This window comes from Urocitellus parryii, chromosome 4 (genome assembly GCF_045843805.1).
Source record: "Urocitellus parryii isolate mUroPar1 chromosome 4, mUroPar1.hap1, whole genome shotgun sequence".
In the NCBI taxonomy this organism is placed as follows: Eukaryota; Metazoa; Chordata; class Mammalia; order Rodentia; family Sciuridae; genus Urocitellus; species Urocitellus parryii.
Window position 1 is genome coordinate 177,849,332 of NC_135534.1, and position 12,265 is coordinate 177,861,596.

The window sequence follows — 12,265 nt, forward strand, 5'->3', positions numbered from 1 at the left end:
GGGCAGTCTGGAAAGAGACTCACCAGGTCAAAGTGGGTCACTGCAAAGACCCAATGGGGCCCCAGGGAAAAGTCTTGAGAGGAATGCAGAGCAGCAGCAGGGTCAGCCCAGAACCAGACCCAGCCAAGGCATGGCAGTGTGCGAGACAGGGCAGAGCTGTGGAGCATGGAGGGGCAGAAGTGGCCAGAACCCAGACCACTCCCAGAGGGAAGAGGAGCAGGAGGCTGGAGAGTAGGAGCAGGTCGGGGTCAAATCCTGAAGCACTCTCTGCACCTGGCTCATGAATTTTGTCATGATTCTAGGTCAGTGAAGCTACTGAGCCTCCAGGAGCACTTGGGGTCAGCACACATGTCACCAAGGTGTGGCCAGCTGCTGGAGGGGAATGGGGTGGAGGTGGAGAGAACTGAGACTGGAGGACCAGCCAGGAGGTGGGTCTGATGGTCCCGGCAAGAGTCACAAGGCTTGAAGGAGGGTGGTGCCCATGAGATGGAGATGTTCAGAACACTCGCTATCTCAGGCTGGGACCGACCCAAGCTCCCGTGCAAGCCATGCTCCTGCCATTGGCCCAACCTCTGCCCATGCTGCACTTTCTGTCTCCCTATGGTCCCCACTCCCTCTCTTCACCTGGCCAAGGCCCAGGGAACCACTTCCTCCAGGAAGCTCAGGGCCGAGTAAGGTGACCACGCTGGGTGAGGTGCCTCTTCTCTGGCTGTGAGCAGGGATTGTGCACCCATTGTCTCAGGAGGCCCATGCCCAGCCCAATAGGGAACTTTTCTCTCTTGCATGAGGATTAGGAGAAAATAGGGCAGAGAAGCTTTCTATGCCATGAGCACCAGAGACAGATGAAGTGTGCTGCTATGAATACTGGCCTTGGGCCCTGGGGGCCTTCAGAGGCCAGCACTGATGTCTTATGAAGTTGATCATGGAAGATGCGTTTCACCAGCCCTTCAGTAAGGTCAGGGTGGCTGAGCCAAAGGCCCAGTTCTTTCCAAAAAGAAAGCAAAAACAGGAAGAGGTCTAGGTCTAGAATGTATGTGTCGGTGTGGGAGTATGTTTGGAGAGAAAGGGACCCTGAGAGGTTTCAGTCCTACTTGTCCCCTTTATCTATGACGTCAAGATTCTGCAGCTGGGGCATGAGCAAGCTCAGCCCTGCCTGCCCTGATGTGGCCTGATGTGGCAGAGGGGAGAGAGGAGGGCAAAAGCACAGGGCAAATTGTTTGAAATAGGACAAGCGGGAGATGTGGGTGGGAGTTTTGAGAACAGAAACTCCCTCTGAGCCTCTGAGCCTCATTTTGTCCCCCTGTAGAGGGACATTAGCTCCATGAGGAAGAGCCCTGTCTTCTAACTTGGAGAGGGGACCTGGCTCTCACACAGGGCCACGCCCGGTTTCCAGCATCCTCTGCTAAGGGAAACAGTCAGTAGGGATGGAATGTCTGTCAAGGAATGAAGTCTACAGTCCTGGGTCAGGGTCCAGCATGTGACCTCAGGCAAGGCTCTGGCCCTCCCTGGCTCTTAGCTTCTCCCGGTGCCTAACACTGAGGTTGTGTCCCTCCTTCTCTTTTAAGGGGCCGTGTGTGGTGCAGGCACAGAACAAGCACCCAGCACGTCTGGTGCTGGTTGAGGGAAGCACGGTTTGCATCTCCTTGTTCTTAGACATGGCTGATTTATTTGGGAAAAGTGATCTAATCACTGGTTGTTGTGACTTTGAAGAATCGGGCTAAGTGATTTTTTTATTATTATTTTCATTTCTGGGAATGAAACATGGGACCTCAAACATGCAGGGCAAGCCCTCTGCCACTGAGCTACATCCCCAGCCCTATAAGGGATATTTATGTGTGACTAGCCACCAGTCTGAAAATAGCCATATTGACCCTTGAGCATGCTAACTGCACACAGTGTCATCTGTTTGTAAAGTCAGGCTTCCTGGCTCTACGGCTATCAAACTGTGTGATTTGGGGCAAGTACTTCAGCTTTTTAAGCTCAGTTTCCCCAAGTGAAAAAGTGAGAAACTTGGCTTAGAGGACCTCTTAGGACTTTGTACCACCCAGCTACCAAGAGTCTATGATCCTTTTAAAACACTGCATGTGTGTGCACATGTGTGTGTGCTTGTGTGCTCATGCACAGTCGTGTGTGTGCATGTGTGCTCATGTGTGTGTGCATGTGTGCATAAGTGTGTGCTTGTGTGCTTGAACACCTGAACAGGCCCACAGTTGTTCTAGCCAGGATGGCTTTTCACACGTCCCTCACTATCTATAGCAGTGATATTTGTACAGGGACTTTTTCTTTAGCCATACTGGCTCTTGTTTGCAAGGGTGTGCAGGACCCTGACAGTACAGTTGAGGATGTGTCAAAGTTTCTGTTGTCCTTTGCTCAACTGGACTCCAGAGCATGGGTGTGAAAGTTAGACTAAGATTAATCTCTCCAACTATAGTTGGAGTTTTAATGTGTTACAACATTGAAAAGGAAGTCACCATTTTAAAACTAGAAGTTGGGAACTACAGGAAGAGTTGCCGAACTTTTTTCCCCATGATCATTTCCAAGAACATATTTAAATTTTTGCTTCTTCATTTGTTTTTTTAATTTAAAAATTTCTTAGTTAAAAGATCATGCATAAACCAAACATGGTGGTGCACATCTATAATCCCAGCAGCTCAGGAGGCTGAGGCAGGAGGATTGCAAGTTCAAAGCCAGCCTCAGCAACTTAGTGAGGCCCTAAGCAGCTTATCAGGACCCTGTCTCAAAATAAAAAGAATAAAAAATGGGCTAGGAATGTGGCTCAGTGGCTAAGCATCCCTGGGTTAAATCCCCAGCACAAAAAATAATAAATAAAAAATAAATCATGTATACACGTCATTCTTCCTCTAGCCGGTGCCTGGTGAGGGTAGAACAGCCCATAGATGTTTGTGGAACAAGCAAATGACTATCTTGACCTCCTCGACATGGAATCTTAGTCTGATAGGACCCTAATGGCAGCACATGAGCTGAGTCTGGCTTGCAGTGTTTCATTTGGCCTGAACATTGTTTTGGAAATGTTTGGGCCACATGTCAATACTTTTAAATCAAGTGAGTTCACATAAAAACAAGCAGATCTAATAACACCATCCATGTTCCTACAGATCAACAATCACTGGTGCTGGGTAGTGTGGGGCATGAAAGCCCTACTGCACCGCAGTCCCCACTACCCCCAAGTGATAACAACTATAACTTTAGGCTAAGTTGTGAGCATCTGGGAATCCCTCCTCCTTAAAACACACACTAGGCTGCCTGTGGGGTGACAGGAAGATCACTTGGGCTTGAGTCACTGCATGTAATTGAGACTTTGCTCTAGTTTACTTCACCTCCCCCATTCCCTCCCCCAGGACCTACCACTGCACATCCGAGAGCTTGGGTGTGGTCATGGCCATACCTCTTAGCACACTGTCTGGGCACAATACTTACCAGTAGAATGTTTGCTGAACAAATAGGAAATAAAGAAATGAAAGAGACATTTCTACATATACACGATCATCAAATACCCTCCTGGTCAGAGCCAATGACAAAATACCTGTGAGAGCTCTTGGTGAGCCTGGGTCTGGTTAGGAGTAGGTCTCTCAGTGTGAGAAACCCCACTCGGGGTTCTCTCATGCATGGCTCCTCCATGGCTAGTTTACAGACAGGCATGTCACACTGTAGAACAGGCACCATGGTCAGTGGGGGCTGCTCTAGCCCTCCAGACTCACCGTCACCCTTGGCCCTGGCACAGGAAGAGCCTTCTGTTCCCAGCATCCCATGACCATTCAGGTTAGTGACTGTATTAGCCATTTGGATAATTCTTTCCTAGATAACATACGACATTTTAAAACACACACCCTACAATTATTCCATCTGCAATGTACAGTTCAGTTTTTTTTAGTATACTCAGAGTTGTACGATCATCAACACAGTTTTAGAACATTTTCATCACTGCAGAAGAAACTTCATACCCATGAGCTGCTGCTCCCCATCCCCCTAAGTTCTACCAGCTCTCTTCCTCAGCTCAGGCTGCCATAGCAAAATACCGCAGAATGTGGGGGCTTACTTCCTCACAGCTCAGGAGCTGGGAGGCCTCAAGTCAGGGCCCAGCAGGGTTGGTCTCTGGCAGAGAGTCTCTTTCCACTTTCTCACTCTGTTCTCTCATGGCAGGGGGCTGGGAGGGCCCACAGCACACTTTCAGGTTCTCTTCTATCAAGAACACTAATCCCATTGGCTCAGGGCTCCATCCCGGTGACCTCATCCATCCTTGCTTACCTCCATGTAGGCCCTATCTCCAAATATCGACACATTGGGGGTTAAGACTTCAGCATGTGGATTTTGTAGGGTCAGAGTTCCATCCATAGCCCCAGAGACCCTCAATTTGCTTTCTGTCTCTATACATTCAACTATTCTGGACCCTTCATATACTGGAATCATATATTATGGACCTTTTGTACCTGGCTTCTTTCACTTAGTATGATGTTTTTAAGGTTCCTTTATGTTGTAGTACTTCATTCCTTTTTTTTTTTTTTGTTGTTGTTGTTATTGTTTCCTTTATAGTACTTAGGATTGAAGCCAGGGATGCTTTACCACTGATCTGTATCCTCAGCCCTTTTTGTTTTATTTTGGGAGAGGATTTTGCTAAGTTGCTGAGGCTGGCCTTGAACTTGTGGATCTTCATGCCTCAGCCCTTCAAGTTGCTAGGATTACAAGAGTGTACTACCATGCCTATTTTTTAATTTATTTGCCTTATGTCATTGAGTCATAAGAGAAATTTATGTATCCTGGCCACTAGGCTCTTATCAGATATACGATTCACAAACATTTTCTCCCAATCTGTCATTTCACTGATGTCTTTTGAAGCACAAGTGTTTTTAATTTTGTTGAAGTCCAAGACATATATTTTTTTCTTTTGTTGTTTATTGTATTGTGTCATATCTAAGAAACTATTGCCTAATCCAGAGTCACAAAGAATTATGCATATGTTTTCTTCTAGGAGTTTAATAGTTTCAGCTCTTACATTTAGGTCTTTGATCCAATTTGAGTTAATATTTATATACAGTGTGAGGTCACATACTATTTTTGAAAACAAGCTAAAGTGATAATCAGGAATGTAACAACTATGCAGCTGTTATGGTTTCAGTTGAAAATCATAATTCTTTAAGCATACATATTATTTAATGGAAAGAAAATAGACTTCAATTCCTAATGAGGCATATATGTTCAAATTTTATGTTTTATGTTCAATTTTGATATTTTTGTTTTTAAAAGTCAACTTCTTTCAATAAACATTTAAATAAAACAATTAAAATGTTTTTATTCCCTTGTTATAATTATATGTCTTCAGTTCAATGCAGTTGTTCTCAGCATTGGAGGACATTTAACAGTATTTGGAGACATTTTTGGTTGTCAGACGGGTGGGAGAGGGTGCTACTGGCATCTCTGAGGTAGAGACCAGAGAGGCTGCTGCAGTCTAGGTGTATAGCACAGCCTACACAAAAGAAGCATCTGGCTCAAAATGTTGATTGTGCTGAGGCTGAGAAAGCTAGCTGTCTGGATCTGTGGCATCCATCACAGAGATTTGGAAAGCTGTGCAAGTTAGCAAACCAGTTTCCAACTTCGTAAATTTCTCCCATCACAATACTGAGCCTTTGGGCAAGCCAGAATGTGTCCCAGCCCCTTACTACCATCTTACCCTCGTGGCAATGACAATCTATGGGCATCCCCTTGAGATTTTTTGAGAAAACCCAAGCACCTGCTTTCAATCCTTAATTTGTTGTATATTTGCATGAAATCTCACATGCTCATATTCAAATATTTTGAACTTCAAATGTATTTGGATCATTAATTCTCTCTTAGCAACATATCTGGGTAACCAGACTCCTGTCAAAATGTACTTGAACTGATGCTATAACAACAGCCCTAAGTCACCCTTTGGGGGTGTTCATTACACCAGGCACCATGCTGAGCACTCTGCCTGCATTGTCTAATTTAACTTTCTCAACCCGCCTACAAGGGAGTCACTATTCACATTCTGCAGCCATAGAAACTGCAGCATTGAGCTTAGGGGCCAAGCCCCATCATATAGTTGGGTCATTGTTATTCTGAATCAGCACTTGAGCCTTAGGTGGGGTCAACTGTGAAGTGCAGGCATGTCACAGAACGGTTGGATGAATCATTTTGGACAAGCACATACAGACATTTGCAGGGCAGTGAAGTGGCCCTCAACCACACAGTAAGCCCCCTGCCATGGGACAGAAGGAACTAGCTTCAGGAAGTCCCCTCTAACCTTGCACCTGTCTGCGAAGCCTGGCTCTGCTGGGAGCCTCTCTGTTGTGGCAGACAGTGTGTGAGAACTGCTGCTTCAGGGTGCGGTTGGCATCACACATTCCTGATGCTCTTTTAGGCTTGATTTTCTACCTATAGTCACCCTCTCACTACATCCTCCAGCTCCTAGACTCTCCCAACCTGTGGCCTTAATCTGTTTGCACCCCTTGAGGCCCTTACCTGACCTCTGCTGTGCACGCCTGCTCACCTATGCCCCCCCCCAGGCAGTGATTCCCCCCTCTTCCCCCACCCCGTCTTGCAGCCTCTACTTTTGCTTACACATGGTGTGGTGGTAGACGGTGGTAAAACAATTGCAAAAATTCCACGTCTGTTCAAGGTGGCCTCTCCTCCCAGCATCATCTCTCTGGGTGTCAGGCACGCAGCCATCTTTATATGCCTCTTGTGCCCTTGTCAGAGGGGGATTTCAGGAGAGTTTGTGAGTGAGGGAAGATAAGTGGTACCAAGATTTGAGATGGAATGACTCCAATTTAGTCAATTTGTGGGTGCAGCAAGAAGTTGCACACCTGCACCCCAGGTGTCCTCTAGCTCTCTGAATGAGTGCAAGGGGGTCAGAAGAATTAGAAATGCAGATGACCTCTCCCCCAAATCTGAACGACTTTTGTTCTGATTTGTCCCTGAAATTCCTTGGGCAAATCTTTGCTTGTTCTGGAGGGAGGGGGATCTCTGAGCATCCTCACGGTTATTAACATATTTGCCTCTCAAAGGTTTGGGGGGTTGAATTAAAGGGAAGCCCATTGGGGTGATTGAAACCTACCCTAATGGGGAATCTGCTTCCGTGGGAAGCCCATGCTTAGTAGCCTGCCCATGTTTGAAAGAGAGCAAGTGCCCAATTGGTGGATGCTATCTTTCTTGAGAGACCCATCTCCAGGGGCAACGTTCAAAATATTTAACAACCAGCATGTCACAAGCACAGACCTGCTGGAGGCTGGAAGTAACCTATGGGAGGGCCACAGGCGCTGCAGCCAGAGGCACCTTGTCCTCCTCACAGCTCTGCTGGGCTTTCGGATTGCATTTGGTGATTCTGCCTCTTTCCACCTGATTCTGCATTTGAGTCCTCCCTCAACCCCCTTTGGCTTCTCTTTCCAACACTTGAAACACAAACTGCTATTGTTCATACATCCAAACACAACTTAGTCTTATTTACTTCTTTTTAAAATTTTTTTTAATAGTTGTAGTTGGACATCATGCCTTTATTTATTTTTTAATGTGGTGCTGAGGATCAAACCCAGTGCCTCACACATGCTAGGCAAGTGCTCTGCCACTGAGCTACAGCCCCAGCCCAATCCTATTTACTTCTCTAGTGACACTCTGAACCTCTGGGCTCAGCCTATGTCAGTCACCCTGAATCCTCAGCCCTCACCTTTGGAAACTTTTGAGACAGGGAAACCAGAGGATTAAGAGATAGCCTTTGTCTGCCCTTCATCTGGGATGTGGATTGACCTTGGACAAGTCCCTGCTGCTCCTGGGCTTTCAGATTCTTTGCATGTAGAAAGAGAGACTTGGATGGAGTCTATAGCTCTGGGGTCCCCACTGGTCCAGGATGAGTTCCTAGAGATTTACGAGTCTTCAGCAGCTGACTGCTCTCTCTCTCCTTCTCTCTCTTGCTCCCTCTCCTACCTCCACAACCTGCATCTAGAATGCTCTGCTGCCTGCAGGCCTGAGGCAAAAGGATCAGACCACCAAGGCGCCCACGGGCCCCTTTAGAAGAGAGGAGCTCTTGGATCACTTGGAAAAGCAAGCAAAGGAGTTTAAGGATCGAGAAGACCTGGTCCCCTACACGGGGGAGAAACGAGGTACTGAGTGATGTCATTCTTGTGCATACATCATTCCCAGGTGTGGCCGAGGGCCCACTATGTGCCAGGCCCCTCCCTGACTGGCCAGGAGACAAGTCCCAGCTCCTATGGCACCGATGTGTGGTGTGTATTTGGTTAAGTTTGGGGGTGAACAGAGGAAAGACACCCCACCTGGAGCAGCCACACTTCTCCCCTGGTCCCTTTTGGCTGGAGCGTCCTGGCCATTTTTCATCCAAACCCAGATCCCATTGAGAGTGAAAGAGGAAATCATTCTCAGGACATGAGGCCTAACCAAGGACCACCCTGTGCATTTGAGGAACCAGAGAGAGGGCCCTGGCCCTTCCCTCCCTTCATCTGTCTGTCCAGATGCTCCAGCCCAGGATGCATCTAGAAGTCCCCTGGGAGCAGAGAGGCTCTCCTGCCTGTGTGCCTTCCAGGGCCCCCCGTTGTGTATTTTGCCTGTAGATGCCATTGATATTTACTGTGAACAATTTAAAAAATAAAACAAAGCAAGTCAAAATAATTTCTGCCATTGAAAATAAGTTCTGGTCTCGTTTTAGTGAAGATCTTCCTGGACATTTCCCTATGTACTTCCTGCTCCCTCCCCACATCCACCCTGTGCTTTTGGCCCAAGTCACTATGATCTCTCACCTGGACTGTCACACCAGCCCTGTGACCATCTCCCCACCCCCAGTCTCTTTCCTCTTCAAGCTGTGCTTCATCAACAGCCCAAGTGAACAGGGTTGTTTCTTTTTTTCAATTGACGTAAAATTTACATGACATAAAATTAACCATTTTAAAGGCAACAATTCAGTGCATTTAGTACACCCACAGTGTCACAACCACCACCCCTATCTAGACTCAAAACACTGTCATTTCTCCAGAACTAACCAGGTATCCCCTTTCCTCCACTACTCCATCCCCTCTCCCCAGCCCCTGGCAAGTACTACTCTATGAACTATTTATTCTGGATATTTCCTATAAATGAAATCACACAGTACATGACTTTTTGTATCTGGTTTCTATCAACTAGTATAATATCCTACAACTCATGCATATTGTAGTATGTCTCAGTACTTGGTTTCTTTTTATGACTAAATGATATTCCATAATTTGTTTATCCATTTCATCCACTGATTGATAGACATCTTGGTTGTTTTCACCTTTTGGCTATTGTGATTTCACCCTTTGGCTGCATTGAACATTCCTGTACAAGTATTTGTTTGAATGTCTGTTTTCAGTCCTTTGGGATATATACCTAAGAGTGGAATTGACGAATCATATGGTAACTCTATATTTAAATTTTGGGAACTCCCAACCTTGTTCTCCATAGCAACTGTTCCGTTTTTCACTCCCACCAGCAATATATAAGGGATCCAACTTTCTACATCCTTGCCAACACTCATTTCCTGCTTTTTTTAGTCCTGCTCATGGGTGTAAAGTGGTTTCTCATTGTGGTTCCATTTGCATCTCCCTAATGAAGCATCTTTTCCTGGGCTCATTGGCCATATGTATATCCCCTTTGAAGAAATGTCTATTCCAGTCCTTCACTCATTTTTAAATTGGGTTGTTTGTCTTTTCGTTGTTGGGTTGTAAAAGTTCTTTCTATATTCTGGGTACTAGACTCTTATATAGAGTTTGTGAATATTTAATTTCACTCTGTATGTTGTCTTTGTACTTTCTTGATAGTGTCCATTAATGTGTAAAACTTAAATTTTGATGAAGTTTGATCTTTTTTTCCTTTTGTTGCTGGTAGTTTTGTTGTTGTATTTAAGACTCCATTGCCAATCCTAAGATCATGAAGACTATCCTAAGGTCATGCTTTTGCTTTCTTCTAAGAATGTTGTAGTTTTAGCTCTTACATTCAGGTCACTAATCCACTTTGAGTTTGATTTTGTGTATGGTGTGAGGTAGGGGTCCAACTCTTCATTTGCAAGTGAATATCCAGTTCTGCCAGAACTCAGAAATGATTCTTTCCCATTGAATGGATTTGGCACAGTTGTTGAAAATCAATTTGCTATGGATGTTCAACTTTATTTCTGGACTTTCAATTTGATTTCATAGTCTATGTGTCTATCCTTACACGAGTATCACATTAGCTTTGCAGTTAAGTTTTGAAATCAATAAGTCTTCTAATTTTGTTCTTTTTAAAGATTGTTTTGTCTATTTGTGGACCCCTGCAGTTCCATATGCACTTAAGGATTGGCTTTTTCTTTTCTGCAAAAAAAGGTCATTTGGATTTTTGATAAGAATTCCATTGAATCTGTCTGTACATCATGTGGATCATACTGCCATCTTAATAATATTTAATCCATTAATTCAAGATATTTTTGCATTTATTTAGATCTTCTTTGATTTCTTTCAGCAATTTTTGTAGTTTTCAACGTAAGTTTATCCATAAGCACATGATTCTCTGGGTCCTATCGTAAATGCAAGTGTTTTCTTGAATTCCTCTTCAGATGGTTCGTTGTTGATGTGCAGAAACACCACTTACTTTTGTCCGTTGATCTTATACCATGCAACATTCCTGAATTTATTAGTTTTTACAGATTTTTGTATGTGGAAATTCAAGGTTTTTCTCCATATAAAAATATGTCATATACAATCAGAAATAATTTTCCTTCTTTCTTCTCAGCTTGAATTCCATCTGTTTTTCTCATGTCTTTACTCTGACTAGAGCTCCCAGGACAGGGTTGAATAGCAGCAGTCGAAGTGAGTCTCTTCATCTTGTCTCTCACAAGACTTCTGACAGGTCCCACATCACAGGCCGTCATCTCAGTGAAGTCTTCAAAATGATGATGCCACCTCCTCCGCCTTACACCTTGGCTTTTCCTAGTCCTTTCCTGGCTTTGTCTTCCTGTGTTCATGATGCTTAATGCCACATGATTTCTCATGTTTATTCTCTGTCTCCTTTCAATAACTTGTAAGCTATTGAAAGTCTTGGTCACTGCTGCTCATCAGTCCCTAGAAAGGTGTCTGGCACATAAGAAGCATTCTATTATTATTGCATGAAACACATGCACACATACACACACACACACACACACACATGCACACATGGGATTAGTTTTAGTCTCAGTCCATCTTCTAGTGCTATAACTGAATACCACAGGCTGAATGGATAATTATGAAGAAGAGAAATTTATTTCTAGAGGCTCGAAGTCCATGAGCCGGTGAGGGCCTCCTGATTGCAGTGTAACCTGGTGGAGGATATCACATGACGAGAGAGAGCGAGTGTGCTAGTTCAGGTCTCTTAAGAAGTCACTAACACCCAGGCACAGTGGCGCATACCTGTAATCCCAGTGGTGCAGGAGGCTGAGGCAGGAGGATCACAAGTTCAAAGCCAGCCTCAGCAATTTAGCAAGACCCTGAGCAACTCAGTGAGACCCTGTCTCTAAATAAAAAATATAAAGGGCTGGGGATGTGGCTCAGAGGTCGAGCAACTCTGGGCTCAAACAGTACCAAAAAAAAAAAGAAGTCACTAATACCACCATGAAATCACCCCCGCCCTTGTGATTTCATCCACTCCTAATGACCTCCAAATACCATGAACACAGGAACTTGGGGATGAGGTTTCTAACGCTTGAACTCGAGGACACAAAGACCTTAACATGCTGTTTGTGAAATTTAATTCTTCACACACGTGTCTTGGGCATTTTCCTTCTTCATCCCAAGCAGCTACCCTCAGCACACTTTAAGAGCCCCTGGCACCCCTTGGGGGTGGGGCACCCTCACCTCTCCAACAGTGCTCACTAGTGGACCAGCAGTGGGCATTTGCACGTCTCCCACTTTACTCTCTCATTCTGTCACGAGCCTGACAACTTTAAAAACAGAATGTCCCAAGAGGCAAGTGTGTATTTTTGCTCCCTTTTTGTGTTGTGTGAGTATGTGTGTGTGTGTGTGTTGCTGGGGACCAAATCCAGGGTCTCACACATGTTGGGCAAGCGCCCTAACCCATAAGCTGCACCCCATCCCCCTTTTTGTCTTTCCACCATCTGAGTGTATTTTATTTAGGAATGTTTACAACTTTTTCTCTTACACGAGAGCCCTTAGTTAAGGCATCCCTATTTTATTCTATTATTTTCCCTTGTATTTTTCTTGCTTGCAGGTGATTTAAAGTCATGACTGATGCT

General features: G+C 45.0%; 1 protein-coding gene across 2 annotated transcripts in view; it reads left to right on the forward strand.

The window, feature by feature from the left end:
* Nucleotides 1-12,265, forward strand: part of Tmod1 (tropomodulin 1) — a 76,668-nt gene that overhangs the window by 29,718 nt on the left and 34,685 nt on the right. For both annotated transcript variants that reach the window (XM_026414728.2, XM_026414720.2), the window contains exon 3: nucleotides 7,976-8,132. In XM_026414728.2, coding sequence (XP_026270513.1) covers nucleotides 7,976-8,132 — 157 coding nt within the window. The remainder of the gene's footprint in view (nucleotides 1-7,975; nucleotides 8,133-12,265) is intronic.